The sequence below is a fragment of the Lampetra fluviatilis genome, chromosome 54, assembly GCF_964198595.1.
Source record: "Lampetra fluviatilis chromosome 54, kcLamFluv1.1, whole genome shotgun sequence".
NCBI lineage: Eukaryota > Metazoa > Chordata > Hyperoartia > Petromyzontiformes > Petromyzontidae > Lampetra > Lampetra fluviatilis.
The window spans coordinates 4,289,211-4,307,028 of record NC_136328.1 but is presented as its reverse complement, the minus strand read 5'-3'; the positions used below and the strand labels follow the sequence as shown (position 1 = coordinate 4,307,028).

General features: G+C 48.6%; 1 protein-coding gene across 1 annotated transcript in view; it reads left to right on the top strand.

Annotated features, from left to right (window-relative positions):
• The first annotated feature begins 4,457 nt into the window (after positions 1 to 4,457).
• LOC144949628 (bcl-2-like protein 2) overlaps positions 4,458 to 17,818 on the top strand; it is a 52,103-nt gene continuing 38,742 nt past the window's right edge. The window contains exon 1 of the mRNA XM_078879602.1: positions 4,458 to 5,096. Within this exon, the coding sequence (XP_078735728.1) occupies positions 4,638 to 5,096 (459 nt within the window). The 5' untranslated portion in view covers positions 4,458 to 4,637. The remainder of the gene's footprint in view (positions 5,097 to 17,818) is intronic.

Below are 17,818 nucleotides of genomic sequence, written 5' to 3'. Positions count from 1 at the left end.
CTCTCACAGCGTCCGTGCGACGCGGTGAGTACAGCTTCGAGGTACGTGGTAGGACGTTTGAGTGACTGGGCACTTAGGCAGCAGTAGGCTAGGCTCTTCTCGCAAAACATGCCCCCGGATTCATACTCTTTGTTTTTTTCGGCAAAGTCACGTAGGTCAACATTTTTTGTTCAATTAAAGTAAGTGAAAACAATTAAATTAAATCACGACGTTTCGGGCGCAACACAAGCGTCCTTCTTCAGGTGGGGACAACGTAGCGGTTGTGCTTTCGCAACGTTGTGATTTAATTTAGTTGTTTTAATTCAGCATTAACATAATTTATCAATCATTCCATCGCGGGTGAGGACGACTCTTAACGCTGATTGGCTTCCTTCAACATTAACATAATGTATCATTCATTCCGTCTCGGATTGGGCCGTGGCTTGACGCTGATTTGATTCCTTCAACAATTAACATAAATTATCATTAATTCTGTTGCGGGTGAGGCCGACTCTTGACGCTGATTAGTTTCCTGCCCATTAACATAATTTATTATTCGATTTGTCGTGGGTTTGGCGGCCTCTTGACGTTGATTGGCTTCCTTCACCAATTAACATAATTTATCAATAATTATGTCACGGGTTAGGCCGCGTCTTGACGCTGATTGGCTGCCTTCAACAATTAACATAATTTATCAATAGTTCTGACGCGGGTCTGGCCGACTCTTGATGCTGATTGGCTTCCTTCTACAATTAACATAATTTATTATTAATTTTGTCGTGGGTTAGGACGCCTCTTGATGCTGATTGGCTTCCTTCCACAATTAACATAATTTATTATTAATTTTGTCGTGGGTTAGGACGCCTCTTGATGCTGATTGGCTTCTTTCTACAATTAACATAATTTATTATTAATTTGGTCCTGGGTTAGGCCGCCCCTTGACGCTGATTGGCTTCCTTCTATAATTAACATAATTTATTATTCGATTTGTCGTGGGTTAGGACGCCTCTTGATGCTGATTGGCTTCCTTCCTAAATTAACATAATTTATTATTAATTATGTCGCAGATTAGGCCGACTCTTGACGCTGATTGGCTTCCTTCTAAAATTAACATAATGTATTACTTTGTCGTGGGTTAGGCCGTCGCTTGACGCTGATTGGCTTCCTTCTATAATTAACATAATGTATCAATAGTTAAATTTCGATTTAAAGCTTTCGTGACTGCAGGGATTCATCTTCTTGGTTCTTTCGATAAAGTCACGTAGAATGGAAAAAAATATTATCTTTAATTTTATTATTTTATTATTTCCATTCTACGTGACTTTACCGAAAGAACCAAGAAGATATATCAATAGTTCTGACGCGGGTTAGGCCGACCCTTGGACGATAATTGGCTTCATTCAACATTAACATAATTTATTATTAATGTTGTGGGTGAGGCTACCTCTTGGCGCTGATTGGCTTTCTTCGGCAATTAACATAATTTATCACGAATTCTCTCGAGGATTCATCTAATCCCTGTTAGAGATACCGGGACACACAGCGTCATCCTGTGTGGCTGCGTCGTCAGCAGAGGGCAGTGCAACCACGCCAAGCGATCCTCTTACAATGCACAACGATGTTCTGACAACAACTTAGGGGCCGTCCATAAATGACGTCACGCGATTTTGGACGATTTTTGACTCCCCTCCCCCCTTCGTCACACGGCGTCACAAAAAGTCAGACCCCCCTCTCTCAAATATGACCAAAGCTCTGCCCCCCCCCCAAATATAAAACATGCTTCAAATCGCTTTAAACTATTGTCATTGTAGTGCGTATTTAATGTGGCGCTGCACTCTGATGTTATAGGAGAAAACATTTATTAAAAGTCTATTTACTTACTCTATATTTATTTAAAGTTGCGCATTTTGATGTGACGTCATATTTCTCACACCCCCCCCCCCCCCCCATCGTCACACATCGTCACAAATGTCTGACCCCCCCCCCCCCTAGGTGCGTGACGTCATTTATGGACGGCCCGTTATACGCATTGAACAGCGTGGTTGAAGCATGGAGCATAAAAGACCCAATTACCGCCACGGTCGTAGGGAGGTTCTCATCCAGCAGTCGATTGACACAAGCGTTAAGGGGACGTGCAGAACACGTGTCAATGGCATGAATGGGAGTAGGGGGCAGAGGTGTGGACTCGAGTCATGTGACTTGGACTCGAGTCAGACTCGAGTCATGAATTTGATGACTTGCGACTCGACTTGGACTTGCATAACAATGACTTTGTCCCACCTCTGGTAGGGGGTAATACATGGGTGTGTGTTTACGCGATCTAACCCAAAACCTCGATTGTGGATAATATTGAAAACTGAGAATATGTGTTGTTACCCTTTTTGCAAGTAATCATGTGCTGCATTAACCATGCATTTTCTTGGTTCTTTCGGTAAAGTCACGTTGAAGGGAAATAATAAAATAGTAACAAAACATTTTTTTAAATGTTTTTTTGAAGGGAAATAATAAAATAATATTGATTTTTTTTAGTGCGTCGCAAACCAGGTCTGTCGCCTCGACAGACCTGGTTTTCACCTGAGGACGGCTGCTTGCGTTGTGGCCAAAACGTCGTGAGAATTGTTTTATTATGTTTTTTTATTTTATTACTTCCCTTCTACGTGACTTTACCGAAAGAACCAATAAAATGAATCCCTGCAGTCACGAAAGCATTAAATCGAAATTTGACCATGCAAATAAACATGCTCTGATAATACAGGTAGTCCCCGACTTACGATTATCCGACTTACGATATATCGATCTTACGATGCTGATGACAAATATGACAAAATTGAAAAATATTTTGCATTTCGCGCGGCAGGCAAACGCAGCAGCGTACGAGGTACGATACTGTACGTTGGGACGCTGCCGGGATGTACTGTACGCATATAGTTTATACAGTACGGTACTGTAAATTGCTCTGTTTTGTTAAATTATCACCATTATTTAAGACTCCTGGGTAGGCTAGGCCATCTTCGACTTACGATATTTTTGACTTACGATGGGGTCGTCGTAACGCATCTCCATCGTAAGTCGGGGACTACCTGTATATGCATTGTCTTCGAAACTGATTGGCCTACACTAGAGACAATCGTCTTTATGGCCTAGTCTCACCAGTGTCAGCCCACAGACCACCAGAAGTCGAACAGTACAAAGACATTCTAGATTTGAAGCTTTCGTGACTGCAAGGATTCATATTCTTTTTTTGGTAAAGTCACATAGGTAAAATTTTTAAATTAATAAAAGTAAAATAAACATTTAATATTAAAATTAATATAAAATTAATAAAAGTAAAATTAAAATAAAAGTACAAAGACAATGCACTATCAGAGCATTCATAGGTCGGGGTGAGCAGCTCTATCATGGGACTTTTGTGCCAGTATCAAAGAATGAAAAATAACAATAGGTGTTACCCTTTCTGCTTAGATGGTCAAACCCCAAACAGCTACCTTTTGCAAGGAATGAAGTCTGCATTCACCACACATACTTGTGGTGAACATGCAGTACAAAGCATTGTCCTTGTACTGTTCGTCTTTGGGCATTCTCTGGTCTGACCCTGGTGAGGCTGGGCCCTAAAGAAGGCTGTCTCTGGTGTAGGCCAATTCGTTTCAAAGACAATGCATACATCACGTGTTTTTGTTTGCATGTTCACCACAAGTATGGCTTCTGGTTGACGTTTTGACATCTTAACAACTCCTGTTTAATTGCCAGAAAGGGTTAAAACCTATTCTCATTTTCATTCTTTAATACTGGGGAAAAAGATCCCGTGATATGGATAATATTGGTAGCGAAAACCCACCCCGTGTTAAATTGAATGGGTGTCGTTATGGCCGCTCTTGGCGTGCTATAAACACTCGTTAAAGCGCAAACTCTTTCCCCATAAACAATGTAACGATAACATTTGGCGAGATACGATGTTACCACACACACACACGTGCGGTGAGCTGGGAGGACTAATAGCTAAAGGTACAGCGCCATGTTATTGTATCAGCTATAATTCAGGCAAGCCTGACACTCCACTGATGATGATACACTTTGCTTGTGCTGAAGCAATGCTGCTGATATGTAATCACAGAAGGCCGTCTGGCCAATGGGTTGTGTGAATAATACTTTTTTTTAATGTAGGTGACGTTTATGTGCAGGAAACGAATTATCTGATTATTATTATCATTTTGGCATGGGTGGAAAATCACTTGGTGGTGCAATCTGCCAGTCATCTCAGTCAACCCATGGCAGCCTGGGTCTGTCCCGTGGCGTCCGGCCAGCGAGCCTTCGACACTACACGTGGTCTCAAATCGGGAGCGTGGCGAACATGGGAGGAGGCTGGTCCTGATAAGGGGCGTGGTCAATGGAAGGGGCGTGTTCATGAAGGGGCGTGGTCCTGAGAAGGGGGGGGGAAGGGGCGGGGTAGTATATAAGCCTGCGCGTGGCATCTAGCAAGGCTTTTGCAGACAATGTCGGTGTGCGTCAGCTACGTAGCAGCAGCAGTAGCAGCAGTGGCAGCAGCAGCAGCGGGCGGAGGAAACTTGTCGATGTCTGCGTGAAAGGGAGGCGGGGGCGCGAGACAGCCGCAACACAAGCAGACGAGATACAGACAGAGACAGCGAGCGAGCGAGACAACCATGTCGGACCCTTACAACAACCGCGAGATCGTCAACGACTTCATCCGATACAAGCTGACGCAGCGCGGCTACGGCCAGAGCGGTCCATCGCCACCACCACCACCACCGTCGTCTCCTCCTCCTCCGCCGTCGTCGCAGTCCACGGCTCAGCTGCTCCGCGTGCTGCGAGCGGCTGGCGACGAGTTCGAGAGCCGCTACCGTGCCTCGTTCTCGGACCTGTCGCAGCAGCTGCACGTGTCGCAGGGCTGTGCCGAGCAGCGCTTCGCCGAGGTGACCGCCGAGCTGTTTCGCGACGGGGTGAACTGGGGCCGCGTCGTGGCCTTCCTGGCCTTCGGCGCCGCTCTCTGCGCCGAGTGCGCCGACAAGGAGATGGGCTTCCTGGTGGACGGAATCGCGCAGTGGATGGCCAACTACCTGGACGAGGAGCTGCGCGACTGGATCCAGCAGAACGGCGGCTGGGTGAGCGAGAGACGTGGTGGTGGTGGGTGGTGGGTGGTGATGCCTGCTAGGTTGGTGCTGGAGAGATGATGATGATGATGATGGTAGTAGTGGTGGTGGTGATGCTGCTACAATGATGTGGTTGGTGGTGATTGTAGGACGTGTTGGTGATGATGCTGCTGCTGCTACAATGATGTGGTTAGTGGTGATGCATAGATTGGTGCTGGAGAGATGATGATGGTAGTAGTGGTGGTGGTGATGCTGCTGCTACAATGATGTGGTTGGTGGTGATTGTAGGACGTGGTGGTGGTGATGCAAATGCCTAGATTGGTGCTGGAGAGATGATGATAGTAGTAGTGGTGGTGGTGATGCCACAATGATGTGGTTGGTGGTAGTAGTAGTAGTGGTGGTGATGCTGATGCTGCTACAATGATGTGGTTGGTGGTGATTGTAGGACATGGTGGTGGTAGTGGTGGTGGGTGGTGATGATGCCTGCTAGATTGGTACTGGAGAGATGATGATGATGGTAGTAGTGGTGGTGGTGATGCTGCTACAATTATGTGGTTGGTGGTTCTAGGACGTGGTGGTGATGCTGCTGCTACAATTATGTGGTTGGTGGTGATTGTAGGACGTGGTGGTGATGATGCATATGCCTAGATTGGTGCTGGAGAGATGATGATGATGGTAGTAGTGGTGGTGGTGATGCTGCTGCTATAATGTGGTGGTGATTGTAGGACGTGGTGGTGGTGATGCTGCTGCTGCAATGATGTGGTTGGTGGTGATTGTAGGACGTGTTGGTGATGATGCCTAGATCGGTGCTGGAGAGGTGATGGTGATGATAGTAGCGGTAGGTTGATGGTGGTAATGTTGCTGCTGCTACAGTGATGTGGTTGGTGGTGATTGTAGGACGTGTTGGTGATGATGATGATGATGCCTAGATCGGTGCTGGAGAGGTGATGATGATGATGATAGTAGCGGTAGGTTGGTGGTGGTAACATTGCTGCTGCTACAGTGATGTGGTGGTGATTGATGGACTTTCGAATGGTGCCACTGTGATACCGTTTGGTGACCGGTGTGCAGTATACAAGCAGCTTGGGTCCTTTAAATGCGTGACTTTAGGACGAGCTAAATGCTTGACGAATTGCCATCCCGTTTACAAACAAAACAATCCTCAAGCTGTGGCCGATAAACACAAGTACAGTACTTCCGAAACGGGGGGGGGGTGGGAGGAAACGATTGAAATAGCTCAAATGGCACAGATTGCAGATTTGAACTCCAGTAAGTTGAGTTATTTCTCCTACTCGGTGACGCAGACAAACCCCGGCGTCTTTGCAATTTGCTGACGGATGTCAGATGTTTATGATAAAAACACATTTCGCACATTTGTGTGTACGGTATTCCTTTCGATTTAAAGCTTTCGTGACTGCAATGATTCATCTTCTTGGTTCTTTCGGTAAAGTCACGTAGAAGGGAAATAATAAAAGTGAGAATTTTATTATGTTTTATTTTTATTATTTTATGATTTCCCTTCTACGTGACTTTACCGAAAGAACCAAGAAGATACGGTATTCCTGTTTGCCTTTGATAGGGCTGGTGGCCCATATAATTAGTTTTTTGCATGCGGGAGTGCTCTTGCCAATACGATTTGGCCATTCGGTAGACTTGTATTGGGTGAGTAAAGGTTGACTCGGCTGATGAGATGCAGAAGTTCGAAACTTGTGTCCAGAGTGTTTTTTTTCCTGCCTTACAAATGCTGCTGACGCTGCTTTTATACCGATTTGGAGTTGAAAGCCAATCGGCTGATGGACAAAATATGTTCACTATCTCGTGAATGTAGAGGAAACGAACTTTTGTGTTTTTGCTTAAACAAATGCTGCTGCTGCTGTTGCTTTATTGGGGTGGAAAGCCAATCGGTCTCAACAAGTGTGAAAGTGAAGGCAATTTGCGTCCAGTACATTTTAAATGTATCTTGTAATTGTATTGTTTGTTGCGGTTGCACCCGAATCAAGAGCCGAATGGCTCACGGGGTTATTCCAAATAAATGGAAATGAAATGTCTGCTCACAAGGGGGTAAAGGGAGCGGGGTGTTGGCGTGGTGGAATTGAATTTGAGAAAGCGGTGGTTGCTGCCGCACTTGCGACTTTGTCAACATCAGCGAGAGAGAGAGAGGCAAGTTGCGTCTGGATTATCATGAAGGTGATCCGGGACGTGCATGCCACAAAGACAAAGATCCCCCGTATAGCCTTAACAGAGACTGTAGGGGCAAGTGCTGCTAGCGAGTAGCACCTATGAAGGCTGGCACGGCACACGAGGGCGTGGGTGGCCAGCACCACGCCCGGCCGCCTTTGTCTCCCTAGTGGCGATGTTGACACATCGCACCAGGTACTCATTTGAGGCCGAGTCGACCTAGGGGAGGCCCAGGACCGGTACAAATAATCGTCGCCGGTGTTGGCCGTGAGCGGGAATCGAACCCGGGTGGCCAGATTCGTGACGCAGCGTAGTGCTAACCACTACACCACCGCTCCCCTCATGCATACCACACACACACTCACACGTGACTGTACTGTCCCGCGGTTATTGTTATCACCGTGCAGATTGAAAGCTCAGTTCTTTCGAACTGGCCGTGTTTTTAGTTCCCTCCGCCCGCACCTCCGTTGAGCGCGGTTTGGCCACGTACGGTGCGAAAGAAGTTCAACATACAGTGGCGTACATACAGCACTACTGTGTTCCTGTATCGCCACCATCACTTGGGGGTTGGGGGGTGGTGTGTGAAAGAACCGCACGTGACTGCTTCTGGCACTCGGACAACAAAACTCCCAACCATTACCTCCGGCGTGCCACGACACAGGTCACGTGCAGTGGGTGGGGTGAAGTGTGGGCACTCGCGACCTCTTCACATTGCGCCTGGCAAGCGGTGGAAGAGTAGGCCAAGGTACCTCTCCTTGAGTGCCCTGTTGTGGGAGGTCATTCGTGTGTATACCTGGTATGCAGGAAGTCGTGGGTTCGATCCCGACCCTGACGATGCTTGCTGTTGTATATTTGGAGTTTGCGTGTCTCTCTCTATCATCATCATCACGGTGGCTAGGAGATGTTAACTACCTCGCCTGGTATGCAGGAAGTCGTGGGTTAGATCCCGACCCTGACGATGCTTGCTGCTGTATATTTGGAGTTTGCGTGTCTCTCTCTCCCTCTCTCCACGTGGTCGCGTGGATTTTTGTCCGGTTTTCCCCCTCCACATTTAGAATCAACATCCACGCGTTTAAGAGTAGTCGGCTGCTACGTGTTGATAAGCCACTTCGTTGAGCTATCATCGTGTGTCATAGCGAGGTCGCATCTGAAAAAAAGCTATGCAGCTCGGTGGGCCTTGAACCTGGTGAAATAAAACGTTTAGTTCAGCAGTTAGGATTTAAGAAACTTGCACCCATTGCCGCGATGGGAGATCGAACCGACGACGGGTTCTGGATTGGAAGTGCAGCGCAGCAAAACCGTGCGTCTCGAGCACTCGTGTGTTTGCCGTGGGTAGTAGGGGCTGAACGATTTGGGGGGAAATATCTAATTGCGATTGTTCTGACAGATAATTGCGATTTGATTTGCGATTCAATTTTTTTAAAGTCAAGCTTTAGTTCAATATTCACTGTGTAATTGATTTAAAACATGTGATGGAGCATTACCACGTGATACCATCAAAATATGAACTGCTCTATATATTCTAATGCAAGGATGAGAACTTGTATTTGTAAAAAAATTTTTTATTGAAATAGAACAATCAAACATTGAACAATTGTTACGTTAAATAAATAAAGTTAGAATAATAACAAATAAAACATTCCAATAAGAAAGTAAGAGCACTTTTCAAATCGCAAAAAATCGCAGCCTTTGCCATTTGCTAATCGCATTGTTTCAAATTGCGATTTCGATTAGAAAACGATTAATGATTCAATGCCCTCGCCTTGCAATTCACGAGGAATAGAATTGTCCAGAACTTTGTGGGGGTTATTGCGGGTTTCCCTTCGCCCACACGCCGGAGTTGAACGTTGCGTCAGCTTGAGCGAACTCGGGCCCACAGCTCACGTCACTCATGTGGTGGACACAGAGTACCGTTGAAGGGGTTGAGCCACAAGGAACCGCTGTGATGCAACGATGACGACGACGACTCTGTGTGAATGGGGGGGGGGAGATTTGGTAACTGTGTGTCTTCTTGGTTCTTTCGGTAAAGTCACGTAGAATGTAAATAACCTGTTCTCCACCTGAGAACGGCTACTTGCGTTGTGACCGAAACGTCGTGAGAATTATTTTATTATGTTTTATTTTTATTATTTTATTGTTTCCATTCTACGTGACTTTACCGAAAGAACCAAGAAGATGAATCCCTGCAGTCACGAAAGCTTTCAATCGAAACTGTGTGTGTGTGTGTTGAACTTCTTTCACACCGTACCTAGCCAACCGTGCTTGATCGGAGGTTCCATGGGAAGGGGGGGGGGACGAGGAAACAATTATGAGACTCAACATTAAGGCGACGATTTTGACACTAATGGTTTGCAAAAAACTCACTGCTCGTGCGCGGGAATTCACATTTCGCCATCTATTTTCCACTTGGCGCCCTCGCCTTGGACTTCACGAGGAATCGAATTGTCCAGAACTTTGTGTGAAGTCAGCAGCAGTGCGCCCCCACCAGCCCCACCCCCTGTGCGGCATTGTGTGGCTGTGCTGTGGAGGATTACAGGAAATCGAGGGGTCATTTCCACAGGCCGCTCTTACACAATCTTAGAAGGTTTTGCTTGCAGCGTAGAATGTTTTTTTGGTTCCCGCGGTTTGGCGCGCTGTACAGCTCTCCTGCTACGTGCGTACATGGGACTTCTTTCACACCGCACGTGGCCGTCCGTGCTAATCGGAGGTTGTGCGAGAGGTGTTCCTCGGGTTGGAGCAAGTTTCGTTGGGCGTATTGCCGCTGGGAGCTTGTTGGCATTCGACTTTCAAGTTCGAGTTAATTTATTAGGTATAGCCCTGTGAGCCATTCGGCTCTTGAATCGGGTGCAACCGCAACAAACAGTAAACAAGAACATGAACAAGAAAACTTCTTAAAGTGACTGTGCAAACAGAAAATCCAAGAAAAGACAGCAAAATATTGCAGAAAAAGCACCGTACACCAACACCGTGTGCAAAAATCCCAGTGGGATGAAAGTCAAACAACAACAACAACCACAAGACAACTTAGATTAAGGCCATCAGTCTAACTCTGTACTACAAACATGGCTAAACCAAAAAACTTTTCGAAAATCACCAAAATAAAGCCATAAAAGCAATGAAACAGTGATCATAGAAACTGTGACCGAATTTTCACAATAAACGACGCAAACAACCTGTACTACCAAACTCTGCAGCCCATAGCTGGCTGCATGAGTCACTGCTTGGGGAGTCGCGGTTTATTTTTTTTTATCAACGGGTGCCTCGATCTGGCGTCGCGTAATTAAGAAAAAAGTCACGTTTGTTTTTTAATTCCCAATTGGCAAGCCAAGCTGGCTTTCATTCACAACGTCGCGCCTGCAGCGTCTCTCCGTGTGCTCTGCGGTAGAGGGCACGGCCAAGGGTGGCCCAAACAGAGTTCTGTGAACGCTGCTGTCGACTCGAGCGACGATGATTGACGGCGTAGGATGACATGCACATAATTTGTATACATAGAGAGCATCACTTCCCCTCCCCCCACTGGACTTGTGATGGCGCTGTACGTGTGTCTTGAACTTCTTTCGCACCGTACCGTAGCCAACCGTGCTAATCGGAGGTGCGGGTGAAGGACAACAAACTAAACACATTTTCTTAGGTTTTTTCGGTAAAGTCACGTAGGTAAAACATTTTACTTTCATTAATTTTAATGTTTTACCTACGTGACTTTACCGAAAAAACCTAAGAATATGAATCCTTGCAGTCACGAAAGCTTCAAATCTAAAACTAAACACATTATTTTTCATTTGCACATTCCTTCGGAGTGGGCAGGTAGGAACTTGGTTGGACAGCGCATTCGTGTACGACAGAGCTCGCGGTCACGTGACGCACTTCAACCAATCCGGGAGCGTACATGTTTGGGAGGGGCTATGCACGACAGACAAATCATCCCTGGTGGGCAGTGTGGAACTGTTGTTTCCTACCTGTATAATAAGTGTATTGGATCCTGGAGTTGGCAGGCTTGACTCTGTTGATGAGTCCCAATGAGGAAAAAAAATCTCATTTTCGAATTATAAGAATCTAGCCGAGGTGCGAATACACCGCAGCATTGCAGCAGCCACCGGCCCGGCTCGTGACAATTCACGCGCCTCCCCTCCCCCCCCAGGTGCTTCTTCGGCTAACGGAACTATATCCGACCGTTTCGCTTGGCGTGCTTGGAGCTTCGTCGACAAAGCGAAACGTCTGACACCGTGCAGAACAACGCGCGGCACGGCACAAGCTGAAACCCACCGCTCTTGAGACCTCTATTACCGGATAGCTTCACTCCTGGCACTGGACTGTCGTTTTCCGCACTGGTCGACATCTTCACTTGGGAATTTACTTTGTAGAACTCTGGGTGAAACAGTCAATTCCTACTTCTTGGGGAATTAACTTTTTTGAACCAAATCGAGCCACCCGGGTCTTGAGTCAACCCCATCGGGTTCGCCCGCCTGCCGACGCCATCGTCATCGTCATCGTCATCGTCATCGCCATCATCATCGCCATCATCATCATCGCCATCATCGCCATCATCATCATCGCCATCATCGTCATCATCATCGTCATCATCATCGCCATCATCATCGCCATCGTCTGCACTTTTCTGAAAGTCACTTTCTCCTCCGCGCCCGGCGTCACTCGTCATTACGACGCCACCGTATCACCGTTGTCTTGGTCTGTATTCCCCCCCACCCCCCCAAAAAAAGGAACCCTTTACCCTTTTGTTCCTCCTTCATCGGTGGCGAGCGTGTTTGTTTTACCTTGAAGTCGTGCCGTTTGACGATGCTGTTGCCTCCGTCCAGCTGCGCGTGAGCTCCTCGCTGTGTGCTGTAACAAGAAACTCGGACGCGTCTGGGCACGGAACTAAAGCCGCGTGGGCTCTGCAGGTTTTTTTTTTGTCCCCTTGTGTTTATCCCATGGGTCGGTTTGCAGTTTATAGTAAAACAAGGACCCCCCCCTCCTCCTCCCTCCCTTTAGCTTCTCCGTGTGACGCACGTGGACATCTGCTCGTGGGCTACGACCGCAAGCTCCTGCAGTGCGCACGGCCCTAATGAACGAAGTCCAGCGGAGGGGTTTGGCGTCGTTGTGTTACGCCAGCGCATGTACGCAACCAGCGACGCGTTGATTCTTGCGTGCGTCGCTGACATTCTGTTGTACGGTCATGCAAAGTGTGATGTACACACTGTGCACCGTACCAGGTCGATTAGTGTGTGCACGTACACAGTGTATGCTGGGTAGATGAATGCATGTGCACTGCATTCTGGGTACATTTGTGTATGCATGTACACAGCATACTGTGTCGACAGACAAATGCATGCCATCTGGATTGTGTATCCAGCATTGGTCAGGCTCTGCTACACAGCGCATACTGAATACATAAGGTCTGTCTTGCCTCTGGGTTGGGGATATCTGCCAAGCCTTCAGTTGATTGTCAGCTCCGGGCGATAATGCGGTGTGGGAACTTTGTCACATGACTGCAGCGTCTGTTTGGCTACGCAGGTACAGTGCAACACGTTCAGTGACGTACTAGGGACCAATGGGCACCCTTGTCATGGCTTTCCATGTCACTGCGCTCTTGAAGTCGTCATTTATTCTGTTGTCATTGTAATTCCATTGACTGCCTCTGCTGTGGCAGGGTCCTTATGCCAAGCTGGAGAGTATCACCACTGAATTTACAATGAGAAGTAGGAGGTGAAATGACAGCACCTGGAAGTGGGTGGTGCCATGGTGGCGAGATGTTTACTACCTTGGCTGGTATACAGGAGGTCGTGGGTTCGATGCCAACACCTGCTGTATATTTGGAGTTTGCAAGTTCTCTCTGTGGCCGCGTGGATTTTTCTCCGGGTCCTCCGGTTTTTTCCTCCACAATTAGAAACATGCATTTTCTTTTTTTATAATTGGCTGCAATAAATTTGCACGTGGTACGCCACTTCGTTGAGCTATCATTTATGGCCAGGTCTCTTCTCATGGTTTGAGTCTGGTCCACCAATGACCGCACGCCAAACCAGAAAAAAGCCCCATCGTTGAAAAAAAACCCCGTAGATTTTGCAATGCATTTGGCTTAATTCCAGCTTTGAGTGTTAAAACATCGTTTTGACCGTCACACAGCAGCCATACCCTCTAGCGACGCGGCTCCAATATAGAGTGGTGCTTGCAATGAGTTACGTATTTTGTAGTGTGTAACATCACTGTTTTCGTGGGGTGTAACCAGTGCTTGATTTGTTGAGATGCAGGGGTGTCCGAATGCGTTTCAAGATTCAATACTTTTTATTTTATTGACGCTCACTAACAGCACTTGCCCGACAGTATGGCGAAGGCTATAAGGGGGACTTTTGTCCTTTTGCTGCACATAGACTGTACGCTACCACTATGCCCGGGCATTCCTTCAAGGGCATGCGCCTTCAGAAGACTGCAGTGTTGTGGGTGGTGACATGGGGTGGCACATCACTGCTGGCGCATCTGCCAGTCATCTCGGGAGTCGATCAACCCCCGTGGCACCCAGGCTCTGTCCCGTGCCCTCCTGTCAGCAGCGAGCCTTGGCAACTTTACGCGACTGCCTCCAAGGGGTGCACCTAGGCTGGCACAGACCCTGTGGTGACGTCACTGCCACTTAGTGGCGAACGGGGGGCGGTTGTTTTTGTTGTTGTTGGTACCACGCCTGGGGGGTAAACGCCTCTCCGCCCTGTTGTGTTGCTGGCACGAGTTGCCACGGCATTCTTTGATGCCGCCTTACGTCTGCGCCGAAGCTCACCGAGCGTGGGAAGGGAGATGGTTTGGGGTAGGGGGGGGGTGTGGCATGGTGCCTGTAGCCATGCTGAGGTCTCCGTGTGACCAATCCTGGCACAAGTACACTGGGTACTTGGCGTGCATCCTCTCGCATTCCTGAACTCTCTCGTGCACACGTACGCCCCTACAGGGGGCAATAAAAGCGAGCGCCGTACTCGCTGCTGTGGCAAGACGTCACGTGAAGTGGCTCTCCGTGGAACCCGCCACAGCATCGTGGAATTTCAGGGCGGCGTAAACAAGAAAATGTTGTTCGTCGCGAGCAGGAAATCGATGCGCAGGGGGGGGGGGTGGTCTCTTTTCGACCGAAATTCTCTGCCGTGCAAAGCCCCGTGGAATACGTTCGGCTAGATGGAGCAGGGAAATAGGGCTCGCATGCAGCTGGCACTGTCATGCATCTTGGCGTCGCAGGCACGCCAGGGATGGTGTCTACCAGAGGTCGCAACCGGGTACCCGATACCCATACCCTACCCGATACCCGGCTACCCGTACACGTTCGGGTACGGGTAGCCGTTTGCGACCCTGGTGCGGCCGGGTACGGGTAAGGAATAAAAACCCGTTTGCGACCTCTGGTGTCTACTCGGGTAGGGGAGGGCCTCATCCAGTTGATTCACAAAAATGGCTGCGGATATGTGTGCAGTTCCCACAGTGTTTGCAATTGACAAAGACAAAGGTCACCCGTGCAGCTTTAACAGACGGTTGAGGCAAGTGGTGTTTGCGAGCGCCTAATGAAGGCCGGCACGGCACATGAGGAAGTGGGTGGCCAGCACCACACCCTTTGTCTCTCCTGTGGCGATTGTTTATGTACCGCACACCAGTTACTTGTGTTGAGGCCGAGTCGACCTAGGGGAGGCCCACAGCCGGTTCAAATATTCGCCACTGTTATTGGTCGTTAGCAGGCATCGAATTCTGGTCTCCGGGTTTGGAGTGCATTGCAAAAGTGTAAAATTGCAAAAAACGCGAGCACGCATTTTCAACGCCAGCGTGCTCACCACTGCTCCACCGCTCCACCACCCCCCGCCATCCGCCATCCTGGTTATAGTTTTAGGGCTGATAGTACGCGGGTAATTTTTATCACCGTGTGTCACGGCCACGAGTTGATTTTGCGATGATAAAATCGGGTACAACCGAAGGCAGCAGCAATAGCGTGGGAAAAAACCACAAATCTATTGTGTGCGTGGGTGCACGCACTCGCTCGTTCGTTTGTTTGTTTCTTTCTTTTAAAGGGAAATTCCTTTTTTGCGCTGCCAAACAGGAGTTAGGGCCCTTCTCTTGTTGTCTTGGGTCCAGATCGAGAGCATTGCCTCATGCGCTCTTCGCGTATTTACCTTGCCAGCCGCTCGCAGTATGCAGACAATTGCTCCGTAAGAACTCGCAATGGCTCTTTGCGAGGGATTGTTGGTTGATGGGTCACCCTTTTGCGTTGTGCAACTATTTAATCAGGCACCGCTCTGGGTGTCTGCGCTCCTTTTCCATACCTACGTACGTTGAACTTCTTTCGCACCGTACGTAGCCAACTGTGCTATTTGGAGGTGCAGGACGGAAGATAACAAAACTACGGAGGAGGAATAACTAAACTAAACGCACGCTCTCTCTCCTGAAGCTCCATGGTGGTGAGATGTAAACTACCTCGCCTGGTATTCACAAGGTCGTGGCTTCGATCCCGACCCTGACGCCTGCTGTATATTTGGAGTTTGCGGTGTCTCTCTTATCACGGTGGCGAGGAGATGTTAACGACCTCACTTGGTATACAGGAGGTTGTGGGTTCGATCCCGACCCTTGATGCCTGCTGTATATTTGGAGTTTGCGTGTCTCTCTCTCTCTCCCCATGGTCGGGTGGATTTTTCTCTGGGTCCTCCGTTTTTTTTCCCCTCCAAATTTTAGAATCGACGTCACACGTTCAGAGGTATTTGACTGCAATATATTTCCACGTGATGAGAAGACACTTCTCCACACGACCACGTGGACAGAGACACGCAAACTCCAAATATCCAGTTGTCCGGGTCGGGATCGAACCCACGAGCTCCTGCATATCAGGCGAGGGAGTTAACATCTCCTAGCCACTGTGGTACCCCAGGTTGATTCCTTCTAATGACTCGCTGCTAATGACTTCCTGCTGCCGCATCATTTGTCAAGAACGTGGACGACGATCCATTATTCTGCAGCGGTGAGCAATCGTGATTTGGTGGGAATGTAACTTTAATTGCTTTGGCAACGCGTCCGGGCTTTTCAAATGAAAATGTTTTTCTCCGTCATTATTTCAGTGGGGTGTGTCCGTTATCACAATAGTGTTCAGTTTCGTATCACGGCAGCATCGCCCGTGCCAATCTGCATCTCACATTCGCTGGGGAACCACAGACAGAGCTTGAAGGCAGCAGTAGCAGCAGTATTGAGCAGCTAGCGCTAACAGCAATCGCCCAAGCTCTGCAATCCTCTATTTATATTTTAAGGTGTTATCCACATTAATGAGTGTTTACATATGGGAGAAAACCGGAGCACCCGGAGAAAACCCAGACGTGGGAGGGGGACAACGCTTTATCCCATACAGACGGACAGATGGCATGGGTCCGCAACTTTGTTGCACTACTTTCTGGCAGATGCAGGGCGTGGCACGTCCTTAACGCCCACGGGAAGGGAGTTCCGCAACATCTGTGTGGTCCACCAACCCTTGCGGCTGCCTCGACAGCGCTGGATTCCAGGCAGCCAAGTGTGACGTAGCCACCACCACCACCGCCCGGCTTCAAACAGCCCTGTATGACACGTGAATTTCAATCGAGGACCATCCTGTCCCCTCTCACGATGTACAGCACGGGAGGCACGGTCTCATTAATTAATGACGACGACGACGATGATTCCTTTTCACCGCCCATTGGCCTCCGAGACTTTTGTTGGTGGACCAGCGTCATTTGCTTGGGCACGCCAACTCTGCGCGGGGTGCTGTGACCTTCCTGGCTGTCATTGACCGACGAGAGTCGGGCTTGCTTAGACAAATTAGAAATACTTCTTCACCAAGGTTTTAGCCAAGTTGTTATCGGTGCGAACATGAGGATGCTCAGATGGAGCCTCGGACTCACTCGATGGGATCGTGTCATGAACGAAGACGTTCGGAAGCGACTTGGTGTGGGCCCCCATTGCGGACAAGATGCTTGAGGCAAGGCTTCGGTGGTACGGCCACGTGATGCGAAGTGAAGAGTCATCGGCGGCCAAGACTGCCGTGCGTATTGAGCCAGTGGGCCGCCGTCCACGCGGACGTCCGAAGAAGCGATGGATGGATCGAATAGAGGAAGACGTGAAGACGGTCAACGCATCCCCCGAAGATGCCCTGGACTGAGCCAAATGGAGAAGACAATGCCGAAAAGCGGACCCTGCGCCACAGCGGGAACAATGCTAGGAAGAAGAAGAAGTTATCGGTGCGAACACTCCGCCTGTACTACAACGGCGGTGGTCGGGGCGGGCGGTGGGGAGGCACCGAAGGCAGGTGTCTCTGCGTAAAACGGCAGTATAGCTGGGCGCGCGACGGAGATGTTTACCTTCCCACGCCTCGCTCCTCTTCCACGTCGTTTGCCCCCCCCCCCCCTTGCAAGAGGTTTCTATTTGGTCTTTGAACATCTTAACACCTCCAGTTTTTTTGCCAGAAAGGGGTAAAAAAAAACTCAATTTTACACGCTTTCATTTAACTCACACTGTCTGTTGTCGTTGTATCCTCAAATCTTGTAACTCAATTTTAACCCACTTCCCAATGTGGTATCGACTGCAAACTG